Here is an 18,324-nt window from a genome sequence, read left to right as displayed (position 1 = left end):
CACTGTTTTTCAGGTGGGAGAGAAGTAAGTATGAGTCATACTTTTTTTCCTATTTAAAATAATAGTTGAAAGGTAATTCTAATATGAAATAAATGCTTGTTTTTGTTGTTAATTTATGCTGTTGCCATCCTTGTTACTTACTGATTTGAAACATTTGCCACTGGTCAGTGTAGTGATTATCTGGACAGGATGTATTTATTTGATCAAGGCAATCTGTTGAACATTAAACAATATTTGAAGCACGGTTAATTATTTGCACTGAATTAGCTCGGCCTCGAAAGATTGTGGCTTGTCTGAAAAAGCATAGGCAAGAAGAAGAAGAAGCTAATTTCAAGAAAAAACGAGGATGGTTAACAGTGCTTTGACACTTCAGGTTCTTCCACTGGTTATTCTCCTAGGGACCACAGGTTTAGGCGTGAGTATGTTTTTATTCTCCTTTGCTTTCCATGTGCCAGCTCTGCTGTATCTGTGTTTCAGGCCACTGAGGTGACCAAGTTAATGCAACATAAGAGGGAAGTCCCATGGGGTTTTTTTTTATTTTTGTTTTTTGTTGTTTTTTTTTTGAGCAGACATCCACAGTGTCAAGGAATGGCTAGCCTAGGTACACTGAGTGGCCACACCACCCCCTGTGGTCTGTGGTGGGGAGCGTGGTCCCTCTCCTAGCCCTGGGCACTGAGAAATACCCCAAAATCGTGGGCTCCAGCATGGGCAACTCATCTGAAAATCATAGAATGTTTTGGGTTGTAAGACACCTTGAAGCTCATCTTATTCTAACCCCCTTGCCATGGACAGGGACATCCTCCACTAGACCAGGTTGCTCAGAGCTCCATGCAGCCTGGCCTTCAGTATTTCATGGATGGGGCATCCACCATCTCCCTGGGCAACCTGTGCCAGTGACTCACCACCCTCACCATAAAATCTTCCTTATTTCCAGTCTTGCTTCTGAAGGGACTAAATATCGAAATAAGCAGGTCAGCTAGGCCCTGCCTTGGCAGTTTTGCAAACTCTTCTGTAGAAGGTAAAAATTCCCCCAGCCATATATTTTGAATGACTGAATTTTTGTTGTCGCTGACGTGGGAGGAAGGTTAATGGCAAAATATTCAACACAGCTAGGGGTGACCAGAGCTCTGCTCTGGCAGAGCTTGATATACTCTCCTACATCTATTCATCTCCTCTTTAAAGAAGACTGGAAGAATGACTTGTAATCAAAGGAAAGTTAAAAGTCAGTTTAAAAAAAAATTCTTTTGTTCTTCCAAGCAATCAAGTAGATTCTCTCATGAAGGAATTTGAGGCTCTTTTAAACATCTGCTTTCTCAGTGACTTTTCCTATGTATGCAGGTTCATATTTACTGAAATGCATTGCAAAAATTCAGTTGTTGATGTGTTTAAGTTGAAATCTTTGGGAAAAATATATAGTGAGGGGGTTTAATGGGGCATAGATTTTTTTAAGAAGTCTGGAATTTTAGATCAGAAGCATAAATATTATTTAGTGTATCACCAGAAGCCATGTCACACTTGGTCCTGTAGTTCATGTAGCATCTTACTGAGGGAATCAGCTCTGGGATACTTAAATACCAGTTTTACAGACTTTGTGGGAACATCATCTAATACAAATAAGCTCATAATGAATTTGGCCGTGTTAATTCATGTTCAGTTAGGAAGATGTAGTCAGTTTCAAACAACATGAAGGCTTGCCCAGATTTTTCTAACTAGTTCTTAGTGTTAGATTGATTCAATGCTTTGACAGTCCTAATCTGACTTTGCTTTAAAAATTGCTATGGAAAATGTAGAGTATGTCTCCCCCCTCCTCTGAAAATTCATTAACATTGCTAAAATGCAAAAGCAATTCTGCTGTCACTGAAAAGCAGCACGACAGAATATTCAGCAGGCTAGTTTTTAATAAAACATGCTTTTTCTTCATAATTAATATAACAAGGTTTTCTGGCTTAGCACTTGGCATGGATCCCAGAAAAAAAAAATAAAAGAGGGGAATGAGTCGCCATGATGTGACCATTGCATGACAAACAAGTTATGAGAGGATATTTTTGTCTTAATGATTTGTCCTGAACAAAATGTTGCACTGAAATAGTTTGAATGAAAAAATAATATATGCTGCACTTTGCCAAAACTGTGGAAAACACCCTTAAATTCCTATTTTCTTCCTTTTCTAGAACTATCTTCATAATTTTTATTTTAATCTGGTTTTAAAAGTTTTCATAAGTAATAAGTTGATTAACAATATATTTGGTGAAACAAATATTATTGGTGAAATATAGCCAAAGTCAAACTTGGGTTTAAGCAGTAGTTCATGCTGAGTCAGTCACAATAGAACAAGAAAATACTTGGACATTCATGGATCTGGCAGGTTTGGAGATGAATCCTAAGACAAAAATTTTCATTCAGTTCTTTCATACTACCTGAAAAGAAACCAATTCCATCTGCATGAATCCAAACTATTTCCATAAAAGGCATAAAGCTGCATGGTGAGCACTGAATTTGGTTCTTTAGCATATGTGATGCAACTGCACCAAAGATTGTCTTCAGACATGGCAGGTCTTCTTGGGTTGAGGTTTTTTCCCCCTCACTTTTCATTTAACTTCTGCTCAGCAAGATACTGTAGTAGAAATGTGCCTGCCATCAAGGTATTGTTAAGTATTTACATCATTGTATTGTTAAGTATCCCTTAAGTAGTCAAAGAGGAAGCCAAAGAACTCTGCTGCAATTGAGATGTGTATCCTCAGTTATCCAGACTTGTGCTGCAGCAACTTTTCTGGAATGCACTCAGATTTAATGATATGCTTAAATGGTGTGCTGAGTTGGGCTGGAGAGATCTGAAACAGGACAATAGGAAGTTGGATCCCACAGCACTCCAGTGATGGCCCTTCCCTTACACCAGGCTGCAGCTCCCACCTAACAGTGCTCTAAAGTGATTCAGCACATGCTCTCAGGAAAATGTGTTGTTTTTAAATCTACAGGTCTCCAGATCAGGCCTTTTCATGGTATCAGATATCCCTGCAAACTCAACTTCCCTGGCAGCAGGGAGGAAGACTTGCAAGGGTCAGAATAGCAGAGGTGGCTCTTCACTGAATATTTTGGAACTTCAAAAAAATTGATGTCCACTTCCTTGTGATGGAAAGTGTTTTGAAATCACAAGCCTTGCCCAATCCAATAACCAAGTACACTTAGTAGTGGAAATGGAAGGATAAAAGTATCACATTAGAATCAAACAACAGCAAAAAAGAAACCCTTATCATAAGGGTCTATCTCCTTCTTGGCCCACAGCAAGCAGTGGATACTGTTGCCAGCAGTGCAGGTCTTTCCTTGCCTCAGGTGCTTGGAGACCAACATTTTAGGGTGCTCCAAAGTCAGCTCTGTCTGACATTTTTTTCTAACCCCCAACAGACCCATTCCTGTTGTGAAATCCCACTCCTGCTTCCCTCACCCTCACTGCAGGGCTGCACCACACACACAAGGGCTCTGCCGTGTTGCACACCAATCCCTGCCAAGAGAAGTGAATGCTGCCAAGCCTGCCCGGATTTGTGGCCCATCAGGTGTAATACCCTTCTGCAGTGCTCGCCTAAATTTGCCTGATGCAGCAGGAAAGCAACAAAGCCCTGGGAGCGCCCCCAGCTAATTTTGCACCGCGCTCTCAGAGAGGGAAGCGTTCCTCGCTGACCCCCGAAGGCAATCAGCTTATGCCCTGCAGCGTGCAGGTTGATATCCCGTGTAACTAAAGGGACTTAATGACTTTGCATAAGCTTTAAGTCTAGCAGTATAACCTGCATTCCCAGTACTGGCTGCAGGAGCGTTTGATAGCACAGGCACTCCTGTTAGTGTGACTAGCTGGCTCCTGCAGCCCCCTGAAACACATTTTGTAGCTTCCCTGTGCTGTGGCATCCAAGGCTGACCCCACTTTCCACCTGGGAGCATGAGTGCACTTCAACCACCAGTGAGCTTTAAAAACACCCAGCTGCTACCAGGGCACCTCTTACAGAGCAAAGATTGATTTGGAAACTTTGATTCCTTGGAAAACAGGAGCAGATAACTCCTGAGCAGAGGACTGAGCTGGTTTCAGCAGCACCTCTGAAGGATCTTGCTTTTTTCCTGGATCCCTGTGGGTTTTATATCAGGAGCTACCACTGGAAAGGTTCACCACTAACTAATCAGCAAAATAATGATTTTATGTGTGAACTTCTCTGCGTACTCAGGGACTGGTTGATAAGGAGCACACCATTTACTCTGATGCACAAATTGCAGCTCAGTGTGGAGGCAGGAGATGTCTTGTTACCAGAGAAGTGAAGAACTCAGAGGTTTTGGTGGAATCCTTCCAGAGAATGGTTTCCCAGGCTAAAAACACAACATGTGTTGCATGTGTGCTCCAGATGATAATACGCTCTGCTTTCATTATAGTGCAACCATGGCCTTGGCTGAGAAATACAATGTCATTGCTGGAAAAGCCACTTTCCCTTGAAGTTCAAAGACTGTCACTATCCAAGATGGTTGCAGGCAAAAATCTGGCCGATTGTAAGAGCATCAGAACTGTCGATTCCCTCCTCCTTTGGCAAGCAGCCCAGACAAAGGTTCCTACTGAGAGCTGTCAGCAGGATCAAGGGGTTCACTACGAGGAGGCAGTAGCTGTGTCTGCCCTCGTGGCTCCTTCATGGCTTGTGTCACTTGTGGATGGGAGTTGATCAAATATCCATCTTCATTCTCCAGTTCAACTCCATCCCACCTCCTTCTTGGCTGCAAAGCTCTGGCTGCACAGAGGAACAAATGAAAGCATAATCTTTGTTTTTCTGCCACAGAGGCCACTTTGTGACAAGTTGCAGGAGAATTAGCAGGATTTAATGCAATTTAGTGAATAAGCCAATTCCTACCAATGCAGTTCAATTCTGCAATTCCTGTAGTGCTTTGTTGCAGTGTGTGCGTATGTATAGAGCTAATTCTCATATCTCTTGCTACTGTGTCCTGCAAGCTTGAGTAATTACACTGTTTTCTCTGGAAGTCTGTTTTGCACACATGTAAATTCACAGCATAACCCTGGGCTGTCACCTTTTTTGCTCTCTTTCTCCATCTGCTTTTGTGTTTTAGTGATTTGGTTTTATTGTAGTAAGAGGTAACATTGTACCCAAGGCACAATAAACAGTTCAATTGCAGAATGCCCTTGGCAGCTGTAAATAATTTCCCTTGAATTTGGGGTCAAATCTTCCTGGGTTTATTCAGAAAGAATTGCCAGAGACTAGCTGGACATTTTTGTCTGCGAAAGAACCATAGGATTCCATCCTGAGATAAAGAAAGCTCATGGTTCTGTCATTCCTGTTTGAAATCTATTACATTCCATAAGTGTCTTTTTCTTAAGGAGTCGAAATGGAAAAATTGAGTGTATCATGTATTTGCAATGTTTAATATTAGTACAACACTTATTCCGCAAAATTTTGAAGGTTCTTTGGAGGAATGAAGTTTTAGTGAAGTGCTAGTCATTACGGTGACAAAAGACAACAAAGGTCAGGTGAAATTAGGATATTTTGATTTTCACAATTTATTTCTAGGATAAATGTATTTGGCTCCATAGTCAGCAGTACACTGGCACCCACGTAAAATGTCCCTCCTAGCTTTTTTTTTTTTTTTTTTTTTTTTTTTTTTTTTTTTTTTTAATTTGGTAGGGTTTCTTTTTTATGAGCCTGAAGTAATAAAATTTAAAATTGCTCTCTGCAAATCCTCCCAGCTCTGTCCCTCACCACTGCAGAACTGCTATGAACAGAATCCAGTGATTTTATTCCCTCTTGAGAGAGCACACAAAATATCGGTGTCGAGCTGCAGCAAGGTTTGGTGAAACCAGCCCCACAGTCTCATTTCTTCTCCCCCCGCCCCCCTTCCTTTTGTTCAAATCCTGCTCCTCGTTGGGCTCGGAGTTGCACCTCGTCGGAAGGACAAGATCCTCCTCTGCTGGCCACGAGCAATACGGCACTGCAGGCAGGAGGCCCTGCCTCCCCTGCCCTGCCTGCACTCCCTCCTGCACACCCACCCTGCACCCCTCCTGACACCTTCCCCTCCATCCGTGTCTCATCCTGCATCCCGCATCCTGCATCCCGCATCCTGCATCCCGCATCCTCTCCTGGAGAGAGCTCCGGCACACAGGAGGGAAGGAGGGAGCTCTTCCTCCTCCCCTGCTGCACACCACCATGGCAAGCTTCATACCATGAGTCAAAAAGCTAAAGTTTGACCCTGCTGGCTAGCAGGGGGTGAAAATGCTTCAAACCCAGTGTGGTCTGGTGAGTGGTCCAGGGGACCTCAGGACAGAGGAGAAAACTCCATGCTGAGAAGTCAGCTCTGCCAGAGGTTTTGTCCCCTGTGGCTCTGCTGCTGCAGCTTGTGACAGGCACACGAGGAGGGAGAGCTGCAGCACAAAAGGAGATACAGGAGTCTTACAATAAAGATTGTGTTTAACTCCTGGACTCTCTATGCTGGGTGCTCCAGAGGCCTTTGTTTCCAGTACTGTTTATACTGTGCCAGCAGACAGAGGCTTTCATCCAAAACAGGAGTCAAAATCTGAGACTCAGCCACCAGCCACCAAGCCATTGCCTGCTCTGAAGGATGATACTATAAACTTGCATATTGTTGAGGACACCACTTTATTGCAAGATAAATTTTACTGCTATTTTACAATTATTTACTTCCTTTTTGTGATCAGCTCTACCTGTGTTCGGATGGAGTTGCGGCAGGTGGATAACCTGGGAAAGAAAGTAATGTAGGACAATGCTGCATCTCTCATCTTTCCTATTTCCTTGAGGTATGAGCATTGTGAGACTGTCATCTGCACCCTACAGCTGGGGAAACTGAGGCACAGAACAGCATAGTACACCTCACTCAGCCTGGGCTGAATCCAACATTCCCTGGGGTGCCAAGGGCTGCCCTGAGTGCAGGGGCAAAATCACTAAGTCAAACATTTCAGACCCAAACCCTTTCCAACCCCATAGGCAACCAGCATAACAGGGCAGCACAGAGAGCTGGAGAGCGAGATGAAATGTTTCTTGCATCATCCTGCTCCCAGTGCTGCTTCCTTGCTCTTTGTTTCATCTGTTCCTCCATAAGAAAGGAGTGCACTTACAGGGTTTGTTTTGGTCTGTTGTTTATGGATGAACGCTACTACTAATTGTAAATGGAGCAATTAGACCTTTGCTTTATCTTGTCTCCGTTGGGGTCTGGCAAAGGATCTGACGAATGCTGTACCTGCACTCAAGAAACATATACACCAAGGACAGAGCTTTTACAGCCTTCTCATTTACCATCATCTCCGCACTCATTCAGGAGGGCAATTGTGTGAGGTTGTGTGTCCTTCCAGCTGCAAAGGATTTAGTTCTGTATGTGTGTGGCTCACTCAAATGCACCTGGGAAGGGGCTCTGCTGAGCAGTTCAGGGGACATTGCTCTCATTAAAGTCAGTGGGGAAGGGGAGAGCTGGAGTGTCTGTTCTCCCTGGCTCAAACACAAGAGGGACGCAAACGTGCCTGAAGCAAAAGCTCATTTATGTATTCCAGATAATATTCACAAACGTGAATTCTGAGCTTTTTATTTTGTCCTGTTTCTTATTCATTGCTTCTGAGTCATTTGTTCTTAGTCTCAACCAGCATTATCAGAGAATGTCGTTCTTCTATATATAATGTGTGACTAAACAGGGCATATATTTACAGTTTACTGTATCTGTAGCAATGCATAGGTGCACATAATAATTGCATGTGTATGTTTGCTGTCTTTACTATGTGTGTTAAATTGTTTGGAGATACATTTTACTCCCTAAAATTATGTGAGGAATGAAGAATAGCAGCTTCAAATCTCCTTTACACCCACTGTTAGCATGTGTATCCTCACTGCAGGCAGGCAATCCTGTCCTCCGCCAGGATTTAGAGCAAGAGGGAAAGCAAACAGAAATTGTCACGCTGGGGATGTGTCCTGGTGTAGAGTCAGTGCCTTTCCTTTCAGACAAACCTCACTCACACTCTTCAAAGGCTAAGAGCTGTTTTCCGTCGTCTTCTGTTCCCTTTTGTTGCTTGCCCTTGATCATGAGCCAAACAGGAAAGGCTGGAGCCCCACGTTGGAGGTGGGACACATGGCATTTCCTCCTGGAGAGTGTAGGAAATATTCTCCTACATCCAAAGATTGTTGACAGCCTTGCAGTGTAAGGTTCTGGGCCATGCTGCACTGCCCAAAACCCACTCTGCAGTACCTGGGCATCTCCCAGCCTCCAGCTTTGGCAGCCAGCTGGGGTGTGGCCTGTCAGTGTGTCAGCATCTCAGAGAAACTGGACAAATAGCCAATGTGCCATCACCTCCTAAGCAAAGAGACAACTTAACTCATTCAGGTCAGGTTTGTCCCAAATCAGACCAGCCCAGCAGCTCAGGCCGTATGCTTGGAAAATCCAGACTGCTCCCATGGGTTCTTGACAGTTTGTTACTCTTTCCAAAGAGCTCTTAAAATCTAGGTCACTTAACTCCAAAGCTGGGAGCAGCCTTGTCTGGATGTCCAGCACTAGGGGCAAACAGAATCTTTGTACTGTAAGCAAAGCTCTGTGCTGGCTTCTGTTTTTTCCAGATAATGACTGTCTGACCTTTATTATCTCATGCAGGATTCCCTTTTTCCCTTCTGGGCTGGCCTGACGCAAGGTAGGTGGTTTCAGTTTCTTCATTTCAACTTCTGCCTGCCACAAAACTGAAAGTCTTGCAACCTGGTTCATCAAGACCCTTCACTAGTGCCCAGTGCTGAATTATATTAACTTCATGGAGAGCCTTGCTGAGCCTAAAATATGGCCTATGATCACGTAGGAAGTCTGTTTGATTTTGGACAAGTAATATAGTGAGTGTTTTCAGACCCCCACTTGTGCTGTGTCAGTGCAGGAGTCAATGCTGCATCATGTCCCAGCCAGGAGGGTCTGTGACACACTGGAGCCAAAAACAGAGGTACAGCAGCAGCACCAATGATCACAGGGTTCTCCTGGACCACACCTGGAACTCTCAATTCTGCCCCAAACCAGGACTTTTGTGCCACTCTCTGCCTTCATGTGCTTTGGGGACCCCTGGGTGACACGGTGGGCCATGGTCTGGAGGAGAGGTCATGGTGCTGGGCTGCAAACCTCACAGAAGGATAAGCAAAGAGCCTAATTGGGGATGGAAACTGAAGTTCAAATAAATGAAGGCTGACTTTCCCTTGCAGCATGCTACTAACTGTGGAACTTATTTCTGCAAGGCTTTGTCCCAAGTGCTAGAAGATTCAAAAACAAGCCCATGCAAGTAAAAAATCGTTAAAGGCTGTGTCACATTAAGATGTTGATAAGGAAAAGCTGTGATGAATATTGTGTGAGGATGTGTAGGATGTGTGAGGATTTGTATAACCTTTCACAGCCTATGTGGTCCATGTGGAAGATTATGGTTTTATTGACAAATTTAATATTTTTGCAGGTAAGCCTTGCTCTTTCTTTTCTTGTTTTCAATGGCTCTTAGATCTGAGTTTATAATGCATATCTAATGAAATATTACAATAATTTTGCTCATTTTCCTGCAAAAAAAGAAGGTGGATTTTAGCATGCACTCATATTCATCTGCATTCCTGTTCAAAGCCCAGTGGTACTTGGGCTTTCAGGTCAAACCAGGATTCTTGTCACTCATACAGCAGTGCCCAAATCAATGTTGCTGTTCTAACAACATGTGTCTAGAAAAAAAAATTTCCAAATCATTTTTGTGTCTGAGCTCAGTATTTGGGTTCTGCAAATATTTGGCCACAGTCATGTACTTGATTCAGGGTTTACACACCTGTTTACACAGCCTTGTGCAAACTGGTTGATCTACATTTTGATGGTAGCTTATCCCTTTCACAATTTCTTAATTCATTCCCTGCCTTATGGTGTATGGCCCTTACATCTGTCCCTCTGCTGTTCCTACAATCCCCTTATCCCCATCCCCCTTAAAGTCTCCACTCCTTCAGCCATCACCATTCCCCTTCACCCCACATCCATTCCTCAGAGGAAAAAAGTGCTGCAAAACTGCTTTTAAGTAACAGCCACAAAACTATTTGAAAGGCTTTCTGGCTTTGTTGTTAGCTGGTCTCCCTTCTTTCTGAAGCTGCAGATACTCCCAGCCACAGCCTGCTTGGAAGGGAGGAAATACTGTGAGGTCTCATCTCTGCAGAAGTAAATGGGGAATATCTCATTATTTAAAATACAGTCAGGATTTCAGCCTCATAAAAATAACACTGCAATAATCTCAGAGCTGGGGACAAAAAGTATTTAGGGGGGTGGTAGGAAAACTCACCCTGCTTAAATTAGGCCAGATTTCAGTCAGTATCCAGAGGTTCAGAGAGCTTGAATAAATGCTGGGTACTTTCTGGCACTCTTGATGTGTGTTGGCAATAGACTTTAACTCTGCACATCACTCATCTTGACAACTGCAGTCCAACAAAGTTACCTCGCAATTCAGGTCACCCGATGGCATCCTAATGCATCACTTTCCCACTTGGAACATTAGTCATCACTTGATCCAGGGAAGGTTTTGAAAACAGTGTGACTGTCGGCATTGGGGTATCTGTTCTTTCCGTAACAGAGAGCCCGTGTAAGCTAATGAACAAGGGGATATTGATCAGAAATCCATTGCTTGATTGACAGCTCTTGGCAATGTGAAAAACTGCAGATGAAAGCTTGTGCAGTTTAAAAGATCACCCAGACCTCAAAGCTGATTTGAAGCTTTAAAAGTCAATCTCTGTCTATCAATTATGGGGGGATTTTTTGTACTACACAGGGGAAAGTTATTCTTTGAAAATTTGCATGCAGGATGTCTAATTTAATTTCATGTAATAGTCACATTTCAGTGACAAATGTCAGATCACTGCTTTTTTTAAAGCATGTTAAGGTTTTCCAGCACTTACAAAGAAAGAACGCTCTGATTTAGTAATATGTTTAAATCAACCAGTGTATCAGACTTTGTGCTTTAATTATGTGCTCAGATAAAAAAAAGTGTTGTTTTTGCTTTACTAAACCTATGGCTTGTTATGAATAATTAAAAAAAATGGAATGGGAGCACTTCTTAAATAAGAGATGTAGAAGCCAAATAGTTATTTAGTGTCAAAACAGTGATAAATAAGACATCTTTTAGTTTGATATCATATGCCCCAGTGAGGGTTTTCTGGTCTTTGTTTTTCACTGCTTCATGCAGCCGGAGACTACATGGAATAGCTGGGTGATGGGAAACATCACTCATGTGACCTGTAGGAGCTATGTCTGTTTCTCAGTTTCATGAAGAGGGATAGCAATGGGGAAAGCAGGGACACTGGTCATTCCTCAGATCTGTTGCACTCTTACATCACCTTCACTTGTCTCCCAGCCAGTAACCTCAGCTTCCTGACTCCCATATCCACATGAGGGCAGGGTACCCAACAGGGTTTGCTGATATCTTCTGAGCCCTTTCCACATGCACACTTAACTCCATGACTTGGCCATTAAATTTCTTGAAATAGTAATTGCCAGCCATTGAGGGGATTGTTCAGGGTTGCCTGCTTTACCTCAGCCCTGGCTACCTGAAGTTGGCCTCTTTGAGGGGCTGCTGGGTGCCAAACTGGCCCCAGGTGTGCTATAGCCTCTCCCAAAACTGCCCCCTCACTGCACATAGGGGACTGTACCCCCAAACCTCTTGGAGCCACCAAAAAAATGTCTTGCAAAACGTGAATTACGTCTTGGCCATCTTGTTTACAGAAGAACTGAACTTAAAAATAGTTCATAACATGTCAAGTAATTACATAAGTGTTCTTAATAAATGATTAATCTGTTGCTGAGAGATCATGTCAAACAAAAATCAAGTGACAGTAGCGTCATTTCTTAACAACACACGCTAAGCAGTTGGTTTAAAAATCAGGGTGGATGATTCAACAATGTCTTAGCTATTTGTGCTCATTCAGGGCACTTGTTTTTCCTCTGTTGATTCAGAAGAGTCCTCACCAGCCCCTGTAAAGCATGCTGGCATGTTTGCAGTCTGCTTTCACAGCCGTCACTCCCCTGTTCATCCTTTATAACTTTTAGCAGGTATATTTTACCATAAAAAGGGATACCCCATCCTTCAGACAGCATGTGTGAAATAAAAGCCAGCATGCCCCTCCAAGATTCTGAAAATAAACAAGGGATATAAAATCAGACTACTTCAGACAGTTCCCTCAACCTCAAGTCGTTTGCAAAATCTCCTCTCCAACAAAGTGAACTTGGAGGCTGCATTTCAGGCAAAACTTCCTTTTTGTTTTTCTTCCTTAACTACATCACATTAAATTTAATTTTGTTCAGTGTAGACAATGTCCTTATCTTTCAGCAAGATCCTTCTGTTCCTCAGCAAGGCGTACACTTCTGCAACACTTGCACATAGTCGAGACTCAGCTCCTGTGGAAATAATGAGCTGAGGAAAAGGAGTCTTGACTTGACATAGCAATAAATGAGGTGAAACTTTCCTCTATTTTTTTTTTTTTTGTGAGAAACGAGAGTTGGCATGTAGGAAAAAAAAAAAAAAAGAAAGAAGAAAAAAAGACTGTTCTATTTTAATATGAAATATAAAACACCCATTGTACAAATGTGGAATTTCTTTCTTTTTTTCAGAAGCAAAGAAAGAATAAAGATAAAGGCTGCAAGTGAATGAATGAGGAGAGAAAACTAAGATAATGCAGTCGATAATCAGTTCAAGGCAGAGAATTATCCATGGGGCCATCAGTCCGGCCTTAGGGGAGAGCTTTTTAAAACGTCTCTGTACTTAGCTTAGCTTTGCTCATTACCATAGCTCGTCTTTGAAACACTGGAGTGGCTTCCAGTGGCAAGAGCTGTACCTGTGCGAGGAGCCGCCGGCCCGCGTTAATCAAACGAGCCCCAGCACGGCTGGCGAGGCCACGGCCCCGCGGCTCCGTGAGGGCTCTGCTGCTGCAGGCCCGGGGCTGGCAGGGGCAGGCATGGGCTCCTCCCTGGCCCGTGTCTGCAGGGCTGGGTCCTGGCTCCTCGGAGGCTCTTCTGTGGGTGAGAATTCACGAAGCCATGCAGGTGCCTTGGGCCCTCCTTTCCACCTGATTGCTCTCGAGATGGGGCTCTGTGTCCCCTCACACAGCAGGGCCCTGCCTCGTTCTGCAGCAGCAGTGGTGATGGTCAGCAGAGCAGCTGGACAAAGGAAATCCCTTCTTCTCACAGGAATCTGAATCTCTTTTTGTGCTGGTACCAGCCTCAGCATCTGCCCTGGCTGTGGTACCACACAGGGGGCTCCTTGTGCCTGGAGAGCCCTGGCCTGTGTCTCCTCTGGGGCACCCTGGCTGCCAGCACAGGGGGCAGCCACAGCCCCGGCGCCCTTCAGGAGCATCCTCGAGGGCAGCACTGGGGCCAGCTGTGCTCAGGTGAGCTCTGCCTCTGCCAAGGAGGAGCATCTTTGGTCCTCAAGATGGTCTTTAAATGCAGTGACATCCCAGATGAGCTGAAAGGGAAAAGTCACGTCCCTCTCAGGAATAACTTCTTCCATAACTTGTCTCCTTCCAGTTTTAATTCCTCTGTTCTTTCTTCTCACCCCTCCCTGCAGATGAGGATGATGACTATGAGACCTACTACGACTATACAGAACCGGAGCAGGACACAAACCTCCAGCAGGAGCTCTGGGAGGGAATCAGCTGGTTCGAGGCAACTTTAGGTGACACCTTTGGCATGAAAAGTACCTCTCAGGGGTGGGCAGGAAGGCAAGGAAAGGGTAAAATCCCAACCCTGTTCTTGAAGCATGAGCATGGCAGGCCTGGCTGCCAGCCTGCTCTGGAAATGCCTGCATCAAAGGGATGAGTTAGGAGGATCGTTTGCAGTGTTCTTCTTTGTATTTCCCTTGTAAGGATCCTGTGTTTTATCTCCAGGTTTTGCAGGATGGATTCTGATCATGCAGAACATTTGTGATTGCTACTACAAAAAAGCACAGGCTTATTTGTCTATAGTCACTGTAAGATGTAATTGCTGTTTTCATGGGATATATGTTCTGTATTTATGCTAGGAATCAAATGTAGAGCAGGTTTATTTATTTATTTTTTCTTCTTTTATCAGTTGCAGGGGTTTTGTTTCCTTTTCTTTTTTTGCTTTGCCAAACTTCAGGAGAACAGGAAAGGATCCTTGAGATTGCTCAGGGGACTCAAAAGGAGAGGCAGTGTAGTTACCTTAACATTCACTGAGTTATCCCCTGATACAAAGCAAGCAGAGCTGACTTTTGGCTGTCTCAAATACCAAATACCAGGTTCCTGGCAGCCTGTACAGCAGTGGAGATGCTGAGCACAGTGTAAGGAGCAGCACACAAGTGACTTTCAGCAGGTGCCAGCTCCCTTGAGGCAACCCAAGGATGTGGTAGAGTCTAATGGTAGTGGATGGCTTTTCCAGGGGAGATTTAATGCTGTGTTCCAAACAGGACAATGCCAAATCTACATCACTCCAGACTCAGTGCATGAAGGCAGACAGCCAGAGGCAATGCCACAGAGGCAAATCGACCTCTGATCACAGGAAGGGACTTGCCCCATTACACATCTGAAACAGGGCAAGGGGAGTAGAGGATCTCCAGACCCAGCTATGAGATACTGCAGCTTGGGATAAACTCTGCAGCAGCTCATACCACTCCTGTGCATAAGCACAGCACCTGTTACATAGGATGCTGTGCCCAGGAAGACAGACTCCTGCAACCACAAAATGCAAGAAGAAAAAGCAGGTGATGAAGGCTGAGAGGCTGAAAGATCTCCATCCTTACCTCTGCAGGCTCGTGCTTCTCCAACCCCTGCAAGAATGGTGGTACGTGTGAAGCCAGAGGAAGTGACTTCAGCTGTCGCTGCCCTGAGCCATACAGTGGGACTACATGTGAAAAAGGTAATGGCTCTTTTGCCAACCTACACTCCTTATTTTGGCAGTTAATGCCAAACTGTTGCAACTTTATAAACCCCCTATTTGCTGAGCTGAGTGTTCTGACAGCCCACAGCATTCACATCCATAGTTCCTGGACCTCATCCAGGCCAAAGTCTGTCTAAAGAGCATCCAGTAAAATAAACTTCAAGGGTGCAGAGAGTGCTCCTCTATGCCCTGCAAGCTGGGCAGTGGGGAGCTGCTCATTGGTACCCCAGATTTTTTTGCATAAATGCCCTGAATAAGAAGGGAGAGCCCAAGTCCACATTTGCCAAATGAGAGTTTCTTGGAGCATCAAGGGAAGGCATCTTCCAGTGGTCCCTGCAAGGGCACAGCTCTTGTGCACACACAAATGCTGATGATGTACTTTGTGTGTTTTCCACAGTGGAGGACAGGTGTCTGGAGAAGAATTGCCACTTTGGTGACTGCCTGATTACATTAACCCCACCCTATTTTAAGTGCAGCTGCAAGCCTCCCTACAAGAGACCCTCCTGCCAGCTTGGTGAGCATTCAACTGGGCACAAACGGCTTTGGGGACAGCACTATGGCCACTCTGCAGTGGGAAATCACCCACTGCAGAGGGTGATCCTGCCCTAGACATGCTGCAGCTCCCATCCATGGGCCTGGCCAGTGATGAGTTATGATTCATTTGCAGGGTGGTGGTTGAGTCACTGGTAAAACCATGCCATTGGGCATGTGAGTGGCTGTGTAGTGTTCAGCACATTGACAAGGTTGTTCTGTGTTTTCCACATTGACAGCATCCAAGCAGTGCAGTCCAAACCCTTGCAAAAATGGAGGCACCTGCATACGGAACAGATACAGATCAAAATTCACCTGCAGGTGCCCTGAGTCTTTCAGAGGGAGATTCTGCGAGATCGGTAGGTCACAGTCCCTCAGAGGAGGGGTGAACCTCCAGGGGGCCAGGGGCTGGCTTCCTCCTGCAGCCAGACCATCTGATGCTGTTCCTGTAGCAGGCTTTGGTGACCTCCTGTCACTTTTCCCAGAGCCTGACTACACCAGGGCACCAGGCTCCTTGGATAGAAGGTCAGAGGAAGAGGCTGACTTCTGCAGCCACTGCTGGTGAAAGGAGCTTGAAACAGTTCCCATCTTGATGTTTTCTAGGTGTGCTTTGGCAAGGTCCCACTGGTATCTAAGTGGTTTCTAGGTGTGCTTTGGCAAGGTCCCACTGGTATCTAAGTGGGCATACATTTGCCAGAGGTCACATTTGTCACAAAGGGAAGAAATGTCGGGTTTTGCTTAAACAGTCAAAATCTGATGTAGTGAAGATGCCTGCCCAGTTACCTGTGACTCCCCAGGCTGAGGAGACTGCTTCTGATGGGTGACATTTGAAGTCAGTCAGGCTAGGAGGTGGACAGATATTGGAACGTCATTCTAATTTCTGGCCTGTGTACAATAAGGAACATAATTACCTGGCCTTGTAGGTCCTTCTGATCCTCCATAAAGTGAATGTAGGACAAGGAGGGGAAGCAGAAGGAACTGCTCTGAACGAGGAACAACACAAAAGCCATTTTCATATGAGGACTGTCTTTCTACAGGACCGTATGATTGTTATGAAGAGGACTCCTCTACATACAGAGGAAGAGTGAACCAAGCAGAAAATGGCAAGACCTGCCTGCACTGGAATTCCCACCATCTCTTGGACCAACCTTTTAATGCCTTTATGGAGGATGCTGACTCATATGGCATTGGTGAACACAACTTCTGCAGGTAATATTTTGAAGAAGCACAGCACTGTACAGGTCTGTATCAAAGAGATCCCTGAGGACAAACTGCTCACAAAGTTGAGAAACTGATGCTGTTAAGATCTCACATCTTTCTAGACACTGCCTGCCTATAAAACAGCAGAATGTTAGAGATGCCTTCTCTAAACACACTGAAGCTTACAGAAGCTGCCCTCTTGGTTTTGAACTAGTCCCACATTTTTCTTATGGCTAAGATAGGTATGGAAATAGAAATACCTCACTCAAACATCTTCTTTGTCAAATCTTAAGAAATATTGTCTTTGGAGGTTCATCTCCCATATGGGAGCATGAGGCTTCTCCCTAAGAATCCTGAGCTCCTTCACTGGTTTCATGGAGATTTCCTCATACCCATTGGCTGATTCTCTCAACTGTTCCCTTCAGGAATCCTGATGAGGATGAAAAGCCCTGGTGCTACGTCAGAAAAAATAAGGAAGTAGAGTGGGAATACTGTGATGTTTCACCCTGCTCAGGTAAAGAATTAGAAGTAAATGATGTAAGTGATCTAGAGTAGGAGGTGACTCCCTGTAGCTTAACTCTTCCAGTCTGATATTAACTCTGCATTATACATCTGCTGTCTCCTCCAATGCAGCTGAAGAGACCCCAACAGAACCCCCTACAGACCCCCCTGAAATATTCCAAACATGTGGACAACCTGAAGTTCGTAGGACACTCAAGAAGATCTATGGTGGATCCAGAGCTACACCTGGAAAACATCCCTGGATGGCATCTCTGCAGAGACAGACTCCAAATGGGAATGAACATTTCTGTGGTGGAGTGCTAATTAAGTCATGCTGGGTTCTTACTGCTGCACACTGCCTTGAGTAGGTGCATGTCCTATGATTAGGGTAGATAAATGTATAAAAATCAGGATGGCTAGTCAAGGCAGCTTGGTATTCAAACTATTTGCAATCAAAATGATTGCTGGGAGTCAAGTTGAAAGGAAAACACATATGTGGACAGAAAAAAAATTAACGCATACATAAAAATGTTTATATACTTGAAAATTATGCTTGCTGAAATAACAAGCTTAGGCCTCACTCAGATAAAATGTGCTAAAAAAGTTTTGTGAGAGGAAATAAAAAGGGAAGTAGCAAGATTTTGTGATATGTAAAAGAAGAACTCTATTAAAAACTCAGGTGATATTGGGATGCCATAAGCAACATAGCATATTACATCAGAATTAAGTTCTTCAAAACAGTCAAAACATTAACTTAGCTTAAATTTTTTTCTGTGTCAGCTAGATTAGAATATTACATTTCATCTGGCTTTGTATTGAATCAGTTGGAAACCACCACCCTAGGAAACAGGTAAATAACACACTGGAAATCATTTCAACATAGATGATTATAAATATGCTCACACAATGGCAAGCAACTCTACTCCCATGGCTACATGAGCTGCCACTCATCATCACTGCCACAGTAATAGACTGTCTGCACACTGCTACTCTGCCCTAAAATGCAAAGAAAATCAGGTACATGCACCTTTATTTCTTTATTTCATGACTGCAACAAGTTAAGAGTACATGTATTTTCTAACACCACTGCTTTCCTTTCTAAGCCTTCCTAAAATGATTTTAGGAAATATTCTGGACAAGCTTTACAACAGGAAGAAATATCTTGACTTCTTGTTACAGAAAGTACAGGTT

General features: G+C 44.2%; 1 protein-coding gene across 1 annotated transcript in view; it reads left to right on the top strand.

The window, feature by feature from the left end:
* Positions 1-18,324, top strand: part of HABP2 (hyaluronan binding protein 2) — a 43,275-nt gene that overhangs the window by 19,471 nt on the left and 5,480 nt on the right. Inside the window, exons 2-9 of the mRNA XM_063406429.1 lie at positions 12,774-12,918; positions 13,553-13,702; positions 14,773-14,880; positions 15,299-15,415; positions 15,672-15,791; positions 16,470-16,641; positions 17,058-17,146; positions 17,266-17,497. Coding sequence (XP_063262499.1) covers positions 12,774-12,918; positions 13,553-13,702; positions 14,773-14,880; positions 15,299-15,415; positions 15,672-15,791; positions 16,470-16,641; positions 17,058-17,146; positions 17,266-17,497 — 1,133 coding nt within the window. The remainder of the gene's footprint in view (positions 1-12,773; positions 12,919-13,552; positions 13,703-14,772; positions 14,881-15,298; positions 15,416-15,671; positions 15,792-16,469; positions 16,642-17,057; positions 17,147-17,265; positions 17,498-18,324) is intronic.

Source organism: Prinia subflava, chromosome 9 (genome assembly GCF_021018805.1).
Source record: "Prinia subflava isolate CZ2003 ecotype Zambia chromosome 9, Cam_Psub_1.2, whole genome shotgun sequence".
Classification (NCBI taxonomy): Eukaryota; Metazoa; Chordata; class Aves; order Passeriformes; family Cisticolidae; genus Prinia; species Prinia subflava.
Note: the sequence above shows the minus strand (reverse complement) of the source record. Positions and strands in the feature narration are given on the sequence as shown.